Source organism: Acomys minous (assembly GCF_964271855.1).
Source record: "Acomys minous genome assembly, chromosome: 15".
Lineage (NCBI taxonomy): Eukaryota > Metazoa > Chordata > Mammalia > Rodentia > Muridae > Acomys > Acomys minous.
This window is the reverse complement of record NC_140497.1, coordinates 44,228,341-44,248,216: the sequence shown is the minus strand read 5'-3', so window position 1 is coordinate 44,248,216 and position 19,876 is coordinate 44,228,341. Positions and strand designations below refer to the sequence as shown.

Here is a 19,876-nt window from a genome sequence, read left to right as displayed (position 1 = left end):
AGAGAAGCACGTGAGGAGCCGGGAGCTACTGTCATCGTACGTCTTGTGTTGATGCCTTTTTCTTTTCTCTGCACTCTTATTTCATCTCTGCTGTTACAGCAAACTAGCTAGTAACCCACCAGGGGGAAAAAATGAATTTGGGAGAGTCCAGACCAGACTTAGTTACATTTTAATCTCCCAGAAACTCTCTGTGTGTGGAAGGAAGGAATTCCTCTTTGACCTCAGCCAATCCCCTGGCTTTAAAGTCATCTTTGTACAAAGACTGCTAGATTTGATCTTCAACTCCAATCTCGCTCCCAGAGCCTAGACAAATACCTTCTGCCATGTTGTTGTTGTTGTTGCTGTTGTTGTTGTTGTTATTTTCGAGACAAGGTTTCTGTCTGTAGCCCTAACTGTCCTGGAACTTGCTCTGTAGACCAGGCTAGCCTTGAACTCACAGACATCTGACTGCTTCTGCCTCCCAAGTGCTGGGATTAAAGGTGTGTGCCACCACGCCCGCCTACCATATTCTTGATGTCTTTACTTGACTATCCTTTCAAACTCAATAAAACCTCGAACTGAACTTTTCTCCCTCTCCAGCCCATCTTGGCTCACTGCTCATACCAAAAACATGGCAGTCTTCACTGAAGCTCATTTTCTAACAGTTGCGTCAGTCTCAGAGTCTGGCCCTTTCTTACGTTGACCACATCACTGTCACCTCTCAGCCAAACTAACTTATTGTTACTGCAGCCTGTTCGAAACACCAGAAGCAATCAGAGTGGCTTTGGAAAGGCAAGTCAGGCCATGCCACCTCTCGTTAAGAAAACCTACAGTGACACCCTGGTTGCTTGGATAAAAATAGAGCCCTTTCTGGTGGCCTCACAACCCTCGATCCTCTCGCCTCACCTGCCCCTGCTTGCCTCACTTTACCTCAGCCCTACTGTTTGTCCTCACGCTTCCTGCCTCTGCTATTCCTCTGCCCAGGAGGCTTTACCTTTGGACATCCGTTGGCAGAGCTAACAACTAACTTACACCTCTTTCAAGTTTTCCCGTCCGTGTCCTCGATGAGATCTACCCTCCTCAACCCCTGGCGCCTTCTTCAGTGTTCTTGCCTTTCTTTCCCACCCCTTCCGGTCTGTATCACTTACTGACAGGATAGATACCTTATTTAAGGTCCGTTACATGTTGCCTTCCTGCCTTTCTTCTGCTGTAAAGTATGTGCTCATTGGAGCAGGTGTATTAAGTTTGTGCACTTATGTATCAGAGACTGTAACGTGCCTCCCACATAGTAGGTGCTCACTTAGTATTTCGTGGGAGAATAAACACCAGCATGCAGGAATGAAGGAATGAATCAACCAACGGGGCGGGTTGTCCCCTCTTTTTCCCATCTCTGTCCTAAATACACTTTCAGGGGAATTTGTCCACATTCTGTCATCTGTCCCTTGCTGCATTTCCAGTATCCATTCCACTCATCTCCCGAACATTCCAGAATGAACCCCTGTTTAAAAGATGCTGCCTGAGGAGTCAGCTTGCCCAGGCAATGTAGAGGCTGCTTTGGCTGCACATTCATCTCCTCTACTGAGCACCACAGCCATTGAGCCGCACGGCATGATGGTCCTGAGGACCGTGACTTGCTCATCTTCCTGTGCTCACAAGCTGTCAGCCTCCCAGCCAGGATCTACAGAGCGAAACACTTTACCCAAATAGTACAGGGACCCATAATTGAGATGAATGTCGAGTCTGTCTAAACGTAGTTATGTTAGCACAAAATTGCACCCCCCAAAAAGGAAACCTGTGGTTTCTTTGGCCTCCATTTCACTCCTCCATGGTAGAGGAGAGCCACACTGCACGGCCCACGTGCCATTATCCTTGCACCCAGAAACCTGGAGGCAGCTACCCAAGAAGTACTGCATAGGCACTGAAACAAGGACTCAGAAAGCAGGGTCTGGTCAAGATATCCACAGCTGGTGTCTGTCCCCATTGTAGCTGCATAGGTTTTCTCTGTTTACTTCCCAGTCACATGGATGCTCTAGGTCTGATGTTTTTCTTGGGCTAGCTTGTATTCTGTGTCTTCCGTGGTATTTTCTAGCACAGTAGGCGTTAGCACCCTTAAGTGCAATGAGCTAGCTCATGTCAATGTTGACTTCAGATCATGCTTTCAAAGATGCTGTAGAGGTTGAGGATGCCAGTGACAGCTTGCCACTCAACAGCCCCGTGCTCTCTCCATGACGTGGGCACTGAGCTTGAGGGGCTTGCATTCTGGCGCTAGTAACGACCCATATTGTGTGCTGTGTGTTGGCTCTCTTCGTGCCTGTAGATCCGAGGCCTCGAGACTGCATACTGCATTGACAGCATGGGGAAAACTAACGGAGGCTTCGTGGAACTAGGACCCTGCCACAGGATGGGCGGGAACCAGGTAAGCCAGCAGATTCACAAATCACAGACAGAGGGCGCTTAGCTGGGTCTTTAATTTATTAATTTTGTCCTGATAAAAACGTTCACTAAAGCTGACTGCTAAGACATTTCACTTACGTAGGGAATATGATCAGAGTTGGTTTGCACATAAGAATGTAGAAATGTCTGCAAAAAACTAATTAACATATATTCTTATGTAAGTTAATCACGACTGAGTAATAAGCCTAACCTCTAAGGTTTCACAAATGTGGTTTAGTAGGCACACTTTCTTACTAAAGCCGGGTATTGCTGCCAGTACTTTGTATTTTACACGTATATTTTCTTGCTTCTTTATATAGTTATTTCTCATATGTCTAATTTAAGTTGTGAAACACTATTAGGCCTACTTCTAGTTCTTAATGTCTTTATTGTTGGTACATGATAAATATGTGTTAATTACTCATTCTGTGTATTTGAGGCTAAATTAAGAATGGAACTAGCGTGTCGATAGAGGTTGTCACCTATCTCAAAATGAGTGCACAAAAATTATAGGACCCTAAGTTAGTTATTCAGTATAATCGGAGTTAAGTTTCTTTCTTTTTGTAAAACACATATTGGCAAGAAAGTCATCTCTGTTTATTTGTTTGTTCAATAGCTTTTCCGAATCAATGAAGCAAATCAACTCATGCAATATGACCAGTGTCTGACAAAAGGACCCGATGGATCCAAAGTCATGATCACACACTGTAACCTAAATGAATTTAAGGAGTGGCAGTACGTCAAGGTATGCTGTGTCCCAGCTGCTGGGCTACTGTCTGCTGTTGCGGTAGGAATTAGGTGGATAATTTTTGAGGACCAGATATTCGTGTTTGTGACTTGGGTTCCCTGTGTTAGTTATTTGAATAGGTCTGCTGGACTCTGGGTGAATCACTGCTCTTTAATGAGCTCTATAATTTATGTTCTAAGGAATACTGTCATCATGCATCGAGACCATGATAGGCATGAAGAGTTAGTGCTAATTTCAGGAATTATGGGATGCCGGTGTTCCAGGAGGCAGCCGCCATCATTGTTTTTAGATCTAAATCCAATGTTAAAAGTAGAAATGAGTCAGTCATTCACAAAGGATCATCAGTATGCAAAGACCGCTTAAAAAAAAAAAAAGGAAGTGGGTAACTCCTCGTGCTGTCCAGCAGGTGGCGATAGAGACAGGCAAATAAGAATTGGACCCTAGGCCTTCAGGAGTTGCTTGTTTCAAAGGTCAAGTTTATTGACGTGACCCTGCTGGCCCTTGGTGCTGCTTTTCTGTTTCTGCTGTATTTAAAGCTTTCTAGAAAGACCCAAACACATCAATGGCTTAATGTAATTTTTTCCTTTGTTTTCTTCTCATGTAATATGTCTTAATTACAGTCCCCCTCCCCCTACTCTTCCCAGCTCTGTCCAGCTCCCCTCCCATCTGGATCCACCCCCTTTCTGTCTCTCATTAGAAAACAAACAGGCTTCTGAGGGATACTAATAAACTAAGATAAAACAAAAACTAACACATCCGAATTGGGTAAAACAAACAGAAGGGAAAGAACCCAAGAAGGCACAAGAGTCATTTGCACACCAGGAATGTGTGGGTAATTTTCAAGGCGTGCATTTGGCTAAAACAAGTTGCTTTGTTACCGAAAGAAGCCAGGAAGAGCTGTGGTTCTAGTATTCGCTGTCTCCCTCCTGACAGGAGGCGCTGTGCCTTCTGTGGCCATATTCCCAGGCACCTTCTCGAGTGGATCAGGAGCATGTCAGTCATTTTATTTCTTGTTAGTGTTCGGTGGTGTGTGTGATGTGTGTGAGGGGAGAGACAGCCTCGGCTGATGTAGAGGCCAGAGGACAACTTTGTGGAACTGGGTTCCTTCCTCCCACCTTTATGTGAGTCTCTGGGACGGAACTCAGGCCATGAGGCTATGAGACGAGTTTCTGTCCCTGTTGAGTTAGCTCCCAAGGCCTGATTTGTTGTTGTTGTTGTTGTTGTTGTTGTTGTTGTTGTTAATAACAAGCTGGAAAAAGACACTAGCAAGTCCTGACAGATAAGCAGTGTTTATTTTCACAAATGGAAATGGAAGAGACCCTTGAGAACTGCAGTTTTTAAAGTGTAAAAGCGTCGAGCGGACCACCAAGAAGGCATGAGTAGTTTGGCTTGGTTTTTTGGTTTTTGTTTGTTTGTTTTTTGTTTTTGTTTGTTTGTTTTTGAGGCTGAGGCAGAAGGATAGTCAGGTCAAGGCCAGCCTGGACTACACAGTGAGTCCCTGCCGCCCTCACAAAAGAATGGGTGTTGGTAGGGGACAGAACTCAGAGATACAGCATGTTAATAAGTGTAATCCTCAGTGCCAACCCCCAAGTTAAAAAAAAAATAGAATCTACATGTTCTAGATGTTTCTTAAGACACTGGATCCACACTTGTCCATCACTGCCCTGGAGCTCAGTGACTTGGCACACTATATGGGAGCCTGGGAACTATGAAAAACATGCTGGTCTGTAATGTATAGAATAAAAATACGCCGCTAAAAATGAAAAACAGAAACATGCTGTCAGAAAGGAAAAGAAAGAAGAAGGTACATAATTGTCTCTGATGAGTCTTAGAGAAAAATTAGATGAACAAAGATCCAGTGTGAAGATAAGTAAAAAAATCTAAGAACTGCATTTAGGTTATCCCTAACTTAAACTAACATTTTATGAAGTAGCCATAGGAAGCAATAGCTACTTTTAGGAAAGTTATTTGGAAAGGATTGTTAAATGTAGGCTGACGAGAACATCAGTTTGAACAGCGCCCCAGTCTTTCTGGTTTCTGCATCCCCCCTTAAACCATAAGGATTACTGAAACTCGCTCAGTTCCTTTGTGCTATCCTGCAGTTCCCAAGACCTGTGAGGCTGGGTAGGATGGCTGTGAATTTGAAGCCAGCCTGTGCTAAACTATTGAGACCCTGTTTTTCTTTGCTTTTTTTAATTTTAATGTTTTATTTTTTTTACATCCCAATTGTAGGCCCCTCCCTCGTCGCCTCCCGACCCCACCCTCCCTCCTTCAGATCCTCTCCCTCCCTCCCCTAGTCCTCAGAAAGGGGGAGCCCTCCCCCCTAACATCTGACCTTAGCCTATCAAGTTTCATCTGGACTGCCTGCATCCTCTGCCTCTGTGGGCTGGCAAGGCCACCCCACCAGGGGGAAGTGACCCTTGAGTGGGCACCAGAGTCCATGTCAGAAATAGTCCCCACTCTCCATGTTATGGGACCCACAAGGAGACTTTGCTGCCTATCTACTGCATCTGAGGAGAGAGTCTAGCCATGCATGGTCCTTGGTTGGTGCATCAGTCTGTGCAGCACCTCCTCCTCCTCTGCCCGGATTTGTTGGCTCCATTGGTCTCCTTGTGGCGCTCCTGACCCCTTCAGGTCCCTCTGTTCTCCAACTCTTCCATAAGACTCCCTGTGCTCCACCCTGGAGTTTGTCTGTCAGTCTCAGCATCTGCTGGGAGGAGTCTTTCAGAGGACCTCTATGCTAGGCTGCCTTCTTGTTCCTTCTCTTCAACTGCTTCTGGTGTCTGCTCTATTTGCCCTTCTGAATGAGAATTAAGCATCCTCCCTAGGGTCCTCCTTGTTATTTAGTTTCTTTAGGTCTATGTATTATAGTGTGGATATTATGTGGCTAATGTCCAGTTTAAGTGAGTATATGCCATTGTGTCTTTCTGGGTCTGGGTTACCTCATTCAGGATGATACTTTCTACTTCCATCCATTAGCCTGCACGTTTTAAGATTTCCTTGTTTTTTATAGCTGAGTAGTACTCCATTGTGTAGATGTACCACAGTTTCTTTATCCATTCTTTGGTTGAGGGACATCTGGCTTGTTTCCAGAGTCTGGCTATTATGAATAAAACTGCAATCAACATAGTTGAGCAAGTGTCCTTGTTGTATAATGGGAGACCCTGTTTCTAAACAACAAAAAACAACAATAAAAAGATACTAAAATTCTTCCCAAACAGTTTTCATGTAGGTTGTTACAAACAATATTTGAATTTGAAATTAAATTGGAAGAATTTGTAACCCTTTTACATTTCAAATTATGCTAAACTAATGCTAAATGAATACTACTCACTAAGTTATAAAAATCCCCCAAATGCTGACATATTCCATTGTACAGTATGCAAAAAAAAAAATCAGAAATAGAAGGATAGTTTCATTAGAAAAGTCTTTAAATTGTGTCAAGTTTTCATAGTGATAGTTAAGGTTTTCAAAATTCTGATTTTTTTTTTTTTGAAAACTAGAACTAGCACTGTCAAGTATTTTGTTTGTTTGTTTGTTTTGGGGTTTTTACAGTTGCTGCTGTTTTCTAATGACAGACATTATCTAGGTTCTAATACTCATAGTTTATTAAATTGAGAAAAAATGGCAGTGTATGAACAAAGCAGGTAGTTTGTCTCTTCTTGTGTGCCTTTCTCAAGATACCTCTGTTCTCTGCCATGTGACAGCACTTGACTCACATTTTCCATTTCATCTCAGAGTGGGTTTTTTTTTAAAGAATACGTGAAAGATTATTAAGATTTAACACACCTTTAATCCCAGCACTTGGAAGGCAGAGGCAGGAGAATCTCCGAGTTTTAGCCCAGCTTGGTCCACAGAGCAAGTTCCAGGTCAGCCAAAGGCTACACAGAGAAAATCTATCCCACGCCTCCTCACAAAAAAAAAAAAAATCAAACCAAAACCAAAACCAATCAATAGCGTTTAACACCATCGCTCTGGGCGTCCTTACAGGAAAGTGGATTTGTTTCAGCTGAGTGCAGGGCAGTGACCAGGAGGCCTGTTGGCAGTTTATCATCCATCACTGCTTGGTGGATGCTAGGACATGAGTGACTTCATTCATTCTTTTGATTGATTGACATACGTCAAGTGAACACAAGGGGTTAGTGAACTAACTCCTGTGCATTCTTGAAAATAAGTTTTGTTGAACACACCCAGTCTCGGCTAGTCTGAGGACCTTTGTTGGAAAAGCTAAGAGCTGAACTAAAGAAATATACAGCATATGATGATGACTCTATTAGGGCATGGGACATAGGAATGAAAAAATGTTAGCCAGAGACACCGGCAGCATTAGCCATGAAGAACTGATGTAGCATGGAGGAGTGAGAAGGGTGCGTAGCTTCCTTAGGACTGGAAAGCTGGTGTTATTGCCTTTAGCCAGAATAAGACAAAAGTTTGGAGGGAAAGATACTGAACTTCAATTTGCGTGGGTTGATTGTGACGTACCAGCAGTGGACAGTGCCTTAGCGAGAAAAGGAAAGGCTAGGAATACTGACATTTAAAGTCTAATGTGTGCTTGTCCCGTGTGCTTGAGCTGCCTTCTGTGGAAGCCACGTAACAGCTTCCAACGTCAGAGTCTAAATTCAAACTTTACTTTACTTCCCCTCCCCCCTCCCCCCCCCCCCCCGCGGTGTTTTCCAGAACCTGCACAGGTTTACTCACATTCCTTCAGGAAAGTGCTTAGATCGCTCAGAGGTCCTGCACCAAGTGTTCATCTCCAGCTGTGACGCCAGTGCCATGACACAGAGGTGGGAAATGAATAACATCCACAGTGTTTAAGATGACCGACGGAAGCCAACACTCGACCTACTGACAAGTCCGCTTGGAGAGGACTGAAGCCGCCTGGAACCTGCTGCAAACGTAGTTATTACTTCTGTAAAGCTCCAAACCTGGAAGCTCTCTAAGGGGGCTGGAAGGACGCTGACAAACTGTGATCGTACAATAACATTCTCATCTGCAGTGACTGTTTACAAAACTGCTCTTACCTTAAACTCTGTAGATGTTTACATCGTTTGTTTCGTTTTTCTGATGATGTTGGTGATCTGTGCCTTAACTCCGTTTCCAGAATGGAGTTAAAGCTTATGTTGTCTTCTTTGGGAACACACTCAGGGGTCTGAAAGGAAGTTTGGTTTTTGTTGTTGTTCTTGTTCTTGTTTTTTTTTTTTTTTAAACACACTTGAAGAAAAAAAAAAAGGTTGGAGTAACCAGACTTTCCTATGTGATTTGGTGGTTATCAACCTGCTGTGTCTTTATTTAATTTGACATCTTTTGGAAGCGCTGCCACGGGTGGCTAGCCAGGGTGGCCTTCCTTCAGTCATGCTGCTTGTGTGAAAGGTGAATTTCAACACATTTAGTGCCTCTTTCATTTCTCAGTATACTTTTTGAGAGCTGACAGTGAGATTTACATGATGGTAACAATGGAAGGACTTGTCACCTGTCTGGGGACGATGTCTGTTCCTCAGACATGAATTTCTGGGCTGCCATCGACTATGAAGTGGAATGTTGTATGGCTGCACCAAAAATGACAGGGGGGACCGACCTCAAGCCCTGTGCCATGAACTCCACTGCCTGCTGGTATTTTCAGGGCCCTCTCTTCAAACCAACCTCTAGGCTAGCAAAGGGGTCTTCCTTCTAAAGAGAACTTGCCCGCAGGCATTTTGCGTCTTGAGAAGGAGTTGAGGGGCAGCACGGTAGCAGCGCAGTAAAGCCCTAGTGTGGACCACTTAACGGTTGGTTGTGAGGAAAGAGTTCTCAAACCCTTGTTAGGTAGAAGCCTTAGAAAACCGCAGGGCAGCATAAGCTGCGAAACCAGGATGAGTTGACACTTTATTTGTCTTCATTCAAATGAAATTCCTTGCACATTTTTTTAAATTTAGGAAAATTAGTATCTAATAGTCTATTCTTAGATCTTACTATCTAAGAATGCAGACCATCAACAAATGTGAACTACGTTGTGCTAAGTTAGATGTTAGTTCCATAGGGTTTCTTAATTTCATTTTTCCAAAATGTATTTTTCTTTAATATTCACCAGTGAATAGAAGATTTAACTCAAATATTTATTAAGACAACCAAATGTTGCAAACTTCAATCCCTAGGAAGTCTTCTATTAACCCCCAAAATTAAAATGTCTACACTAGTGCCAAAAAAAAAAAAAAAAAAAAAAGAGCAATGTGATAGGATGATAAGAAGGTCGAGACAAGTAAATTAAGCATTTTTGATCTTATAATCATGATATCAATGAAAGACATTAACAAACTACTGCCATAAGGAAATATTTTTAATTAAAGCTTTAAAAGGAAAAAGAAAGAAAAGCCTACAAATCTTTTTCATCTACCCTTAGTTCTTTAATTTGGACAGTAAAAATTACACATCTTAAAATAGAGTTTTATTTATAATTTTGAATTGTCAGTTTGTATTTTGCTACTGATCTGTGATCAACTATTTAAACTTTCATTCAAATATTCATTCATTTAAATATCTAGGGATGTTTAAAAAGCAAATGCATTTATATGCTTATATAATTGCAAATAAATCCACCATAAAAAGGAAACCAAGAGAACTGGTAATTACTTGTGTGTTTGAAATTGACACCATTTTTTTCCATGTTAAGTAGATTTTAACCTTGTATCTATGCATAGGCTAAGAAAGATGGCACACGAACTGTGCATGTAATTTTATGGGTAAATTAAATTGTTTGTAGTATAATTCGTTAGGATACTGTATGAACATGATTCTATATCTTGAAATCAGAAACCACACATGACAACATCAGAAGCTGCCGCCATAATGACTATTTTATACTTCAGGCCGCTTTGGAAATAATCCCCCATGTCCTTGCTTTGTAAGTTGATAATATCACTATGCATTTCTACACATTTTATAAATTTGATTTATGCAGATTTTGATACACTGTATGTTTCTGTAGAAATTGTACAAATATTCAAATTTTTATTAGGGTAAACTTGAGAGGCTTATGTATATCCTAATTCTGGGTTGCTTGTTTTTTAGGTGAGAGAAAAAAAATAAAATATTGTATTTTAATCCATAGCTTTTCGGTATTTGTAATTTTTTTATATATTTGTATACTTTACAAATTACTCGGGTTAAAAAAAAAAGTACTTGGGTTGAAAAGAGAGAAAGAGACACAAAATGAATGTTCAGGTGATCTTCCAAGGGGGAAATTACTGGGGCTTTTTATTCACAGGATGTAGGGTTGATAGCTCAAATGATACAGACTATAGTTACTAGATGTGTGCCTGAGCGCTGCTTAGAATCTGCTGTGTGCTCTGCACGTGTCTACCGCAGAATGGAAACATGATGATGTCTCCTTACAGTCTTTCAAGTTCCTCGTTCCTGGCACTTCCGCTACATCCCCTATCTAATGATAAAATACAAGTCTCAGGAAAGAGTATCTTGCTTGGCAGCAACTACCTCAATAACATTGCCTCTATTGACAGCAAAACTGTTTTTCGATCAAAACGACACATCAACAAAAAAAAAAGAAGCCAAGGGAGGGGGAGTGTGCCAAAACTAAACTAGAAATAGCCCATTGGACTTTGCCTGCAAAACAAACTCTACCAGGAGACAAACAGCGTGGGTACAGACATTCTAAGTCAGTGCCCCTCCTCAAAGACCTCCTCGAAGGAAATATCTTTCATTACTGAGCAGAATGCGACTGCACAGTCCTCACATAAAATTGGGGCATGCTAACACTTAGGAAGCTGAGGCAGGTGGATGTTTGTGTCCTGGTCTACACAGGATTCTGGGCCACCCAGGATTAAACACTGAAGAAAAGAAAAAGAAAAAGGAATCCCAGCACAGGTCAGTGAGAAACAAGGCTGGTATCTGGCCAGAGGCAGATAGCTCGATGAACAAAAGTTTGTGTACATGAAAATTATTCCACATGGATGCATCTTTAAAAGTACTGAGCAGGCAGTGAATCCAATTAAAAAACCAGACAGAAGCTTCAGTGGTTTATGGGGACCCTTATTTGGGGGGGGGGGGGGCTAAAGATTAAAGAAAGGACTATTTCTAAATTAGACCAAGGATTGTTTTGTAATTCTCTTTAAGATTTTGAGTTGCCTATAATTGAGGTTAGTAGTTTTTTAATGTACTTATTTTTGTTGTTTCAGTTTTTTGGGTTTTTGGGTTTTGGTTTGGTTTGGTTTTTTTTTTTTTTGAGGCAGGGTTTCTCTGTGTAGCCTTGCCTGTCCTGGACTCGCTTTGTAGACCAGGCTGGCCTCGAACTCAGAGGTCTGCTTGCTTCTGCCTCTCTGAGTTCCAGCAGTGATTACAGGTGTGTGCCACTGCGCCTGGCTAGATTTTTTTTTTTTTAAAGTGACTACCTTTGAGCAGAGTTGCAGTGGGACCTTCTTCATTTTTATAGTGGAGGATGCCGCAATCTGCTTGACTGAACGGTAGCATACCATAGTGGAGTCCAGTGCTTATCTGTTTGAATTTCTGTTCCAATACAAATTGCCGTGTGTGTGTGTGTGTGTGTGTGTGTGTGTGTGTGTGTGTGTGTGTGATTTTAGCTCCATAGCACAGCTTTCTCGTTTACACTTCTTGCTTTTACAGGGTTTGCAGAGTAAAATGAGCCTATGTGCCTAATGTACTTAAAGGTTCTCAGCCCGTGATCAAGGCCATTAACATAGTGTTACTAACTTTCTGACTTTGTGATTTTTTTTAATTTGTTAAAAATTTATTTTATTCTGTATATAAGCACTCTATTGCATGTATGCTTGCACGGCAGAAGAGGGCTCCAGATGCCTTTATGGTGGTTGGGAGCCACCATGTTGTTGCTGTGGATTGAACTTGGGACCTTTGGATGAGCGGCCAGTGCTCTTAACCTCTGAGCTATCTCTCCAGCCTCTGTGATTTTTATTTCAATGAGACTGCTACTGTGCAGACCCCAATAAAGGCAATGTGTGAATGGGTATTAGTATTTTATGTTCCAGGTATCATGGCCACACTTTGCGTGGGAAATGACCCTGGGGATTTAAAGAACCAGCACATGAGATAACGACCATGCAGAAGAAGTTGATGTACCTTCCTCACGCCAGCCATGCAACCTGGGTAGATAATGGCTTTCCACAAGGGTCACTTGGGCTTTTCACAATGGTAAACTCTAGCTTTATTAAGGAGTTAGTGCCCCAAATAAAACTTTAAGTAGAAAGGTTGACATAGTCCTTGGTATTGGGCTTTACCTATTATCCCTAAAAAACCTTTAAATGACAAAATACATGGGCAGCTGTTGTCAGGAACTGCACAGCAGGCAAAGCAGCATACTGCCTATAAAAGAAGAGACAGGCTGGAGAGCTGGCTCAGCAGTTAAGAGCACTTGCTGTTCTTCCAGAAAGCCTGGGTTCAATCCCCAGCATCTACATGGTAGCTCACAGCTGTCTGTAACTCCAGTTCCGGGGGATCTAGCACTGTCATACAGTCACATGTGCAGGCAAACACCGGTGCACGTAAATCTATGGAGGAAGAGGAGGAAAGAATAAAAACACCGATGCAAGGTAAACCCCATGTTTATGGTGTCTGTCTACTTTGGAGACAAAGAATGGAGATCAATGGTGCTAATATTGCTGAGCTGAGGAGACAGTGAGAGTCAGCCATTGCAGCAGAAAGGAAAAAAGACTAAACACCTAATGGTAAACTGGATAAAATACGACCTAATCATTTAATGGTTTTGATTTGGGTGTTTTTTTTTGTTTTGTTTTTGTTTTGTTTTGTTTTGTTTTGTTTTTAGGCAGTCTCACTATGTATGTCTGACTGTCCTGGAACTCTCTCTCTCTCTGTTGACCAGGTTGGCCTCCACCTCAGAGAGATCCTCCTGCCTCTGCATTCCAAGTGCTGGGGTTACAAGTGTGCGCCACTACACCTAACAATATCATATAGTGTAATGGTCTACAAGGAAGAAGTAATGGTAAGTTTTAATGATACAGTATTAAGAGAAAAGGCCAAATCCTAAAGGATTTATTCAGCACTTTTTATAAATACCAAAGAAACTAAGATATACAGCAAATTGCACACATAAAATAGAAGTTAAATCATTTGTCTCTGTTGTCACTGTCCTGTTAAGAGTTAAGGATTAAACTCCTGGACAGAATGCCATCAAACTTGTTATGAACACCATCATGTTGCTAGGACACCGTCATGTTGAACTTCTAATGCTTCTACACCCACGTCCCTTGAGTGGGATTGGGTTTGTTGTTGTTATTTTTGTTTTCTTTTTTTCCTTTGTTGTTGTTTTGTTTTGTCTTGTTTTTCAAGACAGAGTTTCTCTTGTAGCCTTGGCTGACCTGGATTTGATTTGTAGACCAGGCTGGCCTGAACTCAGAGATCTGCTTGGCTCTGCCTCCCCAATGCTAGGATTACAGGCATGTGCCACTGTGCCTGGCGAGGCTGGGATTGTTAAGTGAGCACCACTACATCTAGTTTAAGGTTTTATTAGGAAGCTATTATGACTTGTCTGCTCTTACCAAAGCAATAAAGAACAGGGCTGTTTCCAATTCTATGCTCCTCACTACTGTTTTTTGGGGGGTTTTTTTTCTGTAATTTATATTGTTGGGTTGCTTGTTTTTGTATAAACCACCTCATCTTTTTGGTGATGTCAAAGTCAGAGAATGCATGAATATGAATGAATGAATGGATGAATGATTATCAGTTACCTGAGCTACAAGCTAACTAATCTCTGGGCACACACACCTTCAATGCTTATCGCTCAGGAGGTAGTCTCTTGAATTTGAAGCCAGGCTGGTCTACAGGGTGACATACTGAGACACTCAGTGTCTTAGTGAAGAAAGGAGAATGGATAGATGATAGAAAACCATTTCAAAAATTTGGTGAATCAGTTTGAAATTTGGTACTACTGGGAACCTAAGTTATTCTTTACTTTTACTTTTTTTCTAAATACTGTTTTATTAGTTTATATATGTGTGTTTTCTCAGCATGTGTGTCTATATACTGTATGCATTCCTGGTGCCTGAAGACAAAGAGGGCATTAAATCTCCTGGAACTGAACGTAAGTACCGTTGTGAGTCACCATGTCCTCTGCAAGAGCCGTCAGTGCTCTTAACAGCTGAGCCATTTTCCCAGCCCGAGTCTTCACTTTTACAGTGAACAGCCTAACTGTGCTATTCTACAGATGTGCTAACATGGAGGCCCAGGAGCATAGTGAAGTTCACTGAAACCCCCAGAAAATATCTTGTGCCTTTGTTGCAGCTTAAGAACCATCACCAAAGAGGCAAACTGGCGCGTTTCTTCAATGAGCTCTTATCTATGGCTGTTTTCTTTGACACCATAAAGTGGTAATGTATTGCCAATATTTAATTCAGATGTTAGCTTTTATAAACTTAAGTTTTCTGATTCTACTTGAAAATTTGGGAAATCCACTAATTTTATACCAGTTCTACGCAACAAGGGAAGAGTTAAAAATGGTGGCCCTCCCATTTATCTTAACATTTGTGTTTATAAATATCCATAGAATTGCTCAGATACAGCAATATAGAATAAAAATTTCAGTGTACGGGCCCTCACACCTCATCACTTCCAGCCCTTTACCATCTAGCTCCTATGCCTTACACTTCCCATCAGCCAACACATGAATCTGTAAAATAGCATTCACACTGGGAATCTCATGAAAAGATAATTAATTTAAAACAGGCTCATTTCTACAAGTATTATTTCACTTTCAAAGACAAAGTCTTATAAAATGCTCTGGCAGTTCATTTACATTTTTTGTTTGTTTTGGTTTTTTCCTTACTATTCCCTGAGAAATAAAACTACTGTTTTGCAAACAGTTCATGCCGTGAAGTAATGGAAAGTCAGTTTTGTGTTCCTCATTTTTTTCTGAGACAGGGTTTCTTTGTACAAGCCTTGTCCTGGAACTTGTGTAGACCAGGCTATACTGACTCAGGATCCACTTGGCTCTGCCCAGCTGGGAAGTCAGATTTAAGATATGCTATTTACTACTTAGTGATACTCTTAGAATTATTCTTTTGGAATGAGACGGCCCAGCAGGTTAAGGTGCTCACTTCCAACCAAACCTGACAACCTGAGTTCAACCCCCAGACCCCACATAAAATCAAACCAACTTCTACAAATGTTCAACATCACATTGGCCCCATGCATCCGAGTGTACACATTTTTCAATGTCTTTATGTGTGAATGACCATGACACACATGGAGGTTAAAAACATCCCTGTTTGTTCTGGGAATTGGAACTGATCATTAGGCTTGGGTAGCAAGGCTGAGCTAGGCTTTCTAGAGCCATAAAAGAAGTTAAACATTTGACTGCACTCAAATAAATCATGTATTAACAAATATCAAAGAATCACTATCACCAAGTGTCACTTTCCCTAATACACAATGTCTCCATTAAGACTTAAGAGCAATGAGACAAAAGATCACAGCAAGAAAACACCCTGGAAGTATAAAAAAAAAACATGATACATGCAAAATGACCAAATTTTGGGATGCAAATGGATGGAACAGATACTGTTAAACTGCTGCTGTGGCATATATGTGATACTATTTAGAGCAGGTTTGCCAGGCTTTGTTGAATTAAGCCCAAGCAGTTTCTAACAAACTTTAGGTACAAGTTTGGGAGAAAATAGGTCATTGAGGTTATCTTGGGGATTAGCTCATTTACCTGGCATGTTTAAGGACCTGGGTTCAAGCTCCAGCACTGCCAAAGCAAAACAATAAAGTAGCAAGCTTTGTACTATCTGTACCTTTTAACCCAGCTACATCTTATTACAGAATTTTTCACACAGTCACTGCAATATTCTTAAAGTGGAGTAGGGGGGCTACAAGGATAGTAAAAGAAGCGCCTCTTTTCTGTGTAGCCTCTGTAGACTAGGCTGGGCTCAAACAGATCTGCTGGCCTCTGGAACGCTGGGACTTAACAGGGAAAAACTTTAGGAAACTTGTAAGGTTACACCCAGGTTCAATGGCAAGTACACAGGTATTTTAAAGGAATTTTTAACTTTTAAATACTGATACGTGTCATAAATGTATATGCATGATTATGCTCATTCTTGGACTTTTAAGTCTTAAAAACCCAAAGCCGAAAAAGGGATGCAACTATCTACTTACCATACCATCTTACATTTTATACCATTAAAGCACTTTTCTTTGGGGGTGGGGTGGGGGGCACATACATAACCAGGGCAGGCCTAACTCCCAATCCTCTTGCCTCTACCTTCCAAACACTGGGGTTACATGTACCTGCCACAACACCCAGCCTGCTATGATCTACTTTCAACATCTTCACAATTGCAAATTTCCCAACACATGCAAGTCACCTCATCGCAGAACTTACTTTCAGGACTTTAAATTTGGTACAATGAGCTAAGACTCATTGTAAGCTAAAACCTATCCACCTCAAATCCATACTAACAGTGACTCAAACTATAAATCCCCACACCTGGATATCTAATCCATTATCCAAAGCATTTTACTATACTAAACCACCTAATGACTGAAAACTTAAACTCACCTTCTTCCCCAAATTTGAATAAGCTTTGGACTTCTAAGTAAAATAACAACTGTTTTCAAGTCTTAAGTGTTTTTGCTCTGGTAATCAAACCAGAATGTCCCTAATACTTAGCCTTAACCTGCTGCTAATTATGTCCTAGGTCACTGAAAGTAAATTAGCCCTAAACACAAAAATCAGAGAAACAAACTAATGAATAAGCAAAAATGATTAGCATAAAGCTTTACATGGCCCCACCTGGGTTTAAGGGAAAATATAATACAAACACAATGCAAGTAATATACATTATTTTATTACAAATTTAAAAAAACAAAAAAACAAAGCAACATCCTAAAAAAAATTTTTACCGGTAATACAAATTCCTATGAAGTTGGCTTTTTTTTTTTTTTTTTTTGCTACCATAAGAAATTAAAGAAACCATTAAATATTTAGGAACATTCAACATCAAAAGCTTTAAATCTAACTGTTCGTTGTAGCCCCTGAAAAAGCTACAAACTCCTTTTTTAAAAAAGTATTTTTTTCTACAAAGAATCTCATCAGCTATACAAAAATCTGTACAGTTTTTATACTGAAGCTAATGTTGAGCTGCACTTGAATTTCACATTCTTAGCAAAACAGTTGCCTGAGCACATACACTCCACACATTTTACTGACAGCCATTTATTCTTCATCCTCATCTTCATCCTCCTCGTCCTCGTCATCTTCTTCTTCCTCCTCCTCTTCCTCATCTTCTGGTTCATTCTTCTTCTTTGAGCCTGTTGGCCTACCAGGCCCCTTCTTTCCTGCTTCACTTTTGCCCTTAGCACGGTATGCAGCAATATCCTGAAATATTGTCAAAGTAAGATCAGCATCCGGTGTCATTACTCAAGTGTGAAAAACCACTTAATCGTAAACAACCTAAAATTGGCCAATAACCTTATTAGCTGATGTTCAGACCACCACAGGTTTTAGAGTTTAAAATGATGGAAGCTGCCTTAGATCAGGTAGGTTTCTACTGACAATTTACACATATGCCCCCTTCCCACCTTACATTTTTGGATAGAACTATATAAAGTGTAGTTGGCACTCTTACCTTCTAATACTGGCTTACACGGCAAGGGTTTAGGAATGAAATTTAGAGGGCCACAAACAAAATCAATAAAGGTGAACATGTGTGTACTGCTTAAGTTTCATTAGGCCTTTTCTAAAACCGACAACCACCGATTACATCAATTTCCTAAAGTTTCTATACCTCACGTGGACGCAATGTACGGAAAGGGCACTGTACCTTTTCATACTTCTCCTTCAGCTTAGCTGCTTTCTGCTCATAGGGTTGTTTATCTTTGGCAGACTGTTCAGACCACATCTCACCCAGTTTCTTTGCAGTATCTCCAATAGACAGGCCGGGGTGCTCACTTTTGATCTTTGGGCGATGCTCAGAGCAAAACAGGAAGAAGGCAGACCTGAAAGGAAACAAGAGAGTTAACAAAAGGGGGAGTGGGGGGGGGGCCTGGCTGGTTTTGAAATCAACTCACGGTGGTCGTTTTGGAGCATTAGGATCTTTCTTCTTCCCTTTCTTATCCCCTTTGGGAGGAACGTAATTCTTCATCTCCCTGTCATATCGAGCTTTGTCGTTCTTGGCCAAATCTTCAAACTTCGACTTTTCCTTTGCAGACATGGTCTACGGGCATTAAAAAATAAATAAATTATATATATATATCTCACCAAGACCTTTAAGTTCTTAGCTGGGCCAATCGGGCAAACCAGCCAAATTTTAGCTGTACCAATAATTAACAGTGCTGTCCTTTGCCAGCCTTTAAAAAAAAAATCGTACTTTGTCGCCAACTCTGTAGAAGTATTTTCCCTCAAGTCACCAGAGGAGGAAGAGCTCCAACTTCCTAAGTGAGCCGCCCAAGGGGCCTCGCCAACAAAACCCCAAAAAACGGAAAAAAAAAAAAACCAGCCCGGAAACCTCTCGGGCCGAGCCGGGGACCCTCACCTTCCATCTCTCGGAGCATTTCTTGGAGAACTCGGCGAAGTTGACCGAGGAGTCCGGGTGCTTCTTCTTGTGCTCCTCCCGGCAGGTCTGCACGAAGAAGGCGTACGAGGACATTTTGCCCCGCGGCTTGTTGGGGTCTCCTTTGCCCATGCTGACGGCGGCGCGCGGCGTCTACCTGCTGAGGAGGAGCAGGAGAAGGGCCGAGTCGCCGCGGGCTCGCCACCGGGTGAGGGCTGGGGCGGGGGGGGAACGAGGTGGGGGGAGCGGAGTAGGGGGGGAGCAGGGAGGGAGATTCCTCCCCCACCCCCCCACCCTCCGCTTCCCGCTCAAACCCGCGCCCCGGAGCCGACCAGCCCCTCCTCCCCGGCGCGCCGCCCGCCCCGGCCCCGGCCCCAGCCCTGCCCCGCCGGCTCCGCGCGCCCCAGCCGACTCGCCCTGAGGCCGACCGACAAGCCGCCGCCCGCGCGCGCGCCCTCCCTGACAGCAAAGCCCGCCGCGGCTTCCACGCCACGCGCCGCTGAGGCCCGCAACTTTAAAAAGAAAAAAAAAAACTAACAAACACACAAAGTAATCAAAGAAAAAGAGACGCGGCAGGGGCTTCCCGCCCGAACTCCACAGCCTCGGCCCTCAGCGGCCCGTACCCCAAATCCCGCCCGCCAGCTGGGGCCCCGCCAAGCCGCCCGGACAGACGTGTCCCCCCCTCCAGGCGGGAAGGCCCGGAACGCCATGTCCCCGGCGGCTCCCGGCCGCCTCTCACCTGGCGCAAGCTCTCCCCTCACAGCCCGACAGTCACTTCCTTCCCCGAGCTCCGGCGAGAACTGGTTTCTCGCTAACGCAATCCTCAGCCTCTTGTTTTGCAGACTTCTCCGCGCCACGGCAGCTTGACGAGACCTAGTCGCCAGGCCACGCCCTCCCCCCTCCTGATTGGCTGGAAGGATTATTCAAAACCCGGAGAGTCCCCGCCCTCCCCCAGAGAAGGCTGCTGATTGGTCAGCGCCTGCCACGGCCCAGCCCACAAGCTTCAGCCTAGCAGGTTCGGTGGGTCTCCCAGGTCGTTAACTCCCAGACCCGTTGGAACCGGTCTAGGGAGGAATTGTACTGCTCGGCCCTGATTGGCGGCGGGAAAGGCGTTTGAAAAATGGCGGGCCCTCCGCTGATTGGCTAAGACTGTAAACAGGGGTGTGGCTGGAGCAAGAGGAAC

General features: G+C 42.8%; 2 protein-coding genes across 5 annotated transcripts in view; one reads left to right on the top strand and one right to left on the bottom strand.

Moving 5' to 3' along the window:
- GALNT7 (polypeptide N-acetylgalactosaminyltransferase 7) overlaps positions 1-10,243 on the top strand; it is a 127,842-nt gene extending 117,599 nt beyond the window's left edge. For all 3 annotated transcript variants that reach the window (XM_084760043.1, XM_084760042.1, XM_084760041.1), the window contains 3 exons: positions 2,297-2,395; positions 3,029-3,157; positions 7,838-10,243. In XM_084760043.1, coding sequence (XP_084616169.1) covers positions 2,297-2,395; positions 3,029-3,157; positions 7,838-7,975 — 366 coding nt within the window. In that variant the 3' untranslated portion in view covers positions 7,976-10,243. The remainder of the gene's footprint in view (positions 1-2,296; positions 2,396-3,028; positions 3,158-7,837) is intronic.
- Positions 10,244-16,967: 6,724 nt separating this feature from the next.
- Positions 16,968-19,592, bottom strand: HMGB2 (high mobility group box 2). 2 transcript variants are annotated; one of them, XM_084760047.1, is made up of 5 exons: positions 19,433-19,592; positions 18,676-18,853; positions 18,212-18,357; positions 17,965-18,139; positions 16,968-17,519 (listed from the first exon to the last, which is right to left on the bottom strand). In XM_084760047.1, exons 2-5 carry the CDS (start codon positions 18,823-18,825, stop codon positions 17,358-17,360), a joined length of 633 nt encoding a protein of 210 aa, XP_084616173.1. In that variant the 5' UTR covers positions 18,826-18,853; positions 19,433-19,592; the 3' UTR covers positions 16,968-17,357. The 2 variants fall into 2 exon arrangements, with proteins under 2 accessions (XP_084616173.1, XP_084616174.1); XM_084760048.1 differs by having other exon boundaries at positions 18,676-18,850; positions 19,433-19,576.
- Positions 19,593-19,876: the final 284 nt, after the last annotated feature.

Coding starts and splice junctions, on each gene's coding strand:
- HMGB2 (XM_084760047.1), bottom strand. CDS start 18,825: ATGGGCAAAGGAGACCCCAACAAGCCGCGGGGCAAAATGTCCTCGTAC. Junction 18,358..18,675: donor AATGCTCCGAGAGATGGAAG/GTGAGGGTCCCC, acceptor TAATGCCCGTAG/ACCATGTCTGCAAAGGAAAA. Junction 18,140..18,211: donor AATGCTCCAAAACGACCACC/GTGAGTTGATTT, acceptor GTTTCCTTTCAG/GTCTGCCTTCTTCCTGTTTT.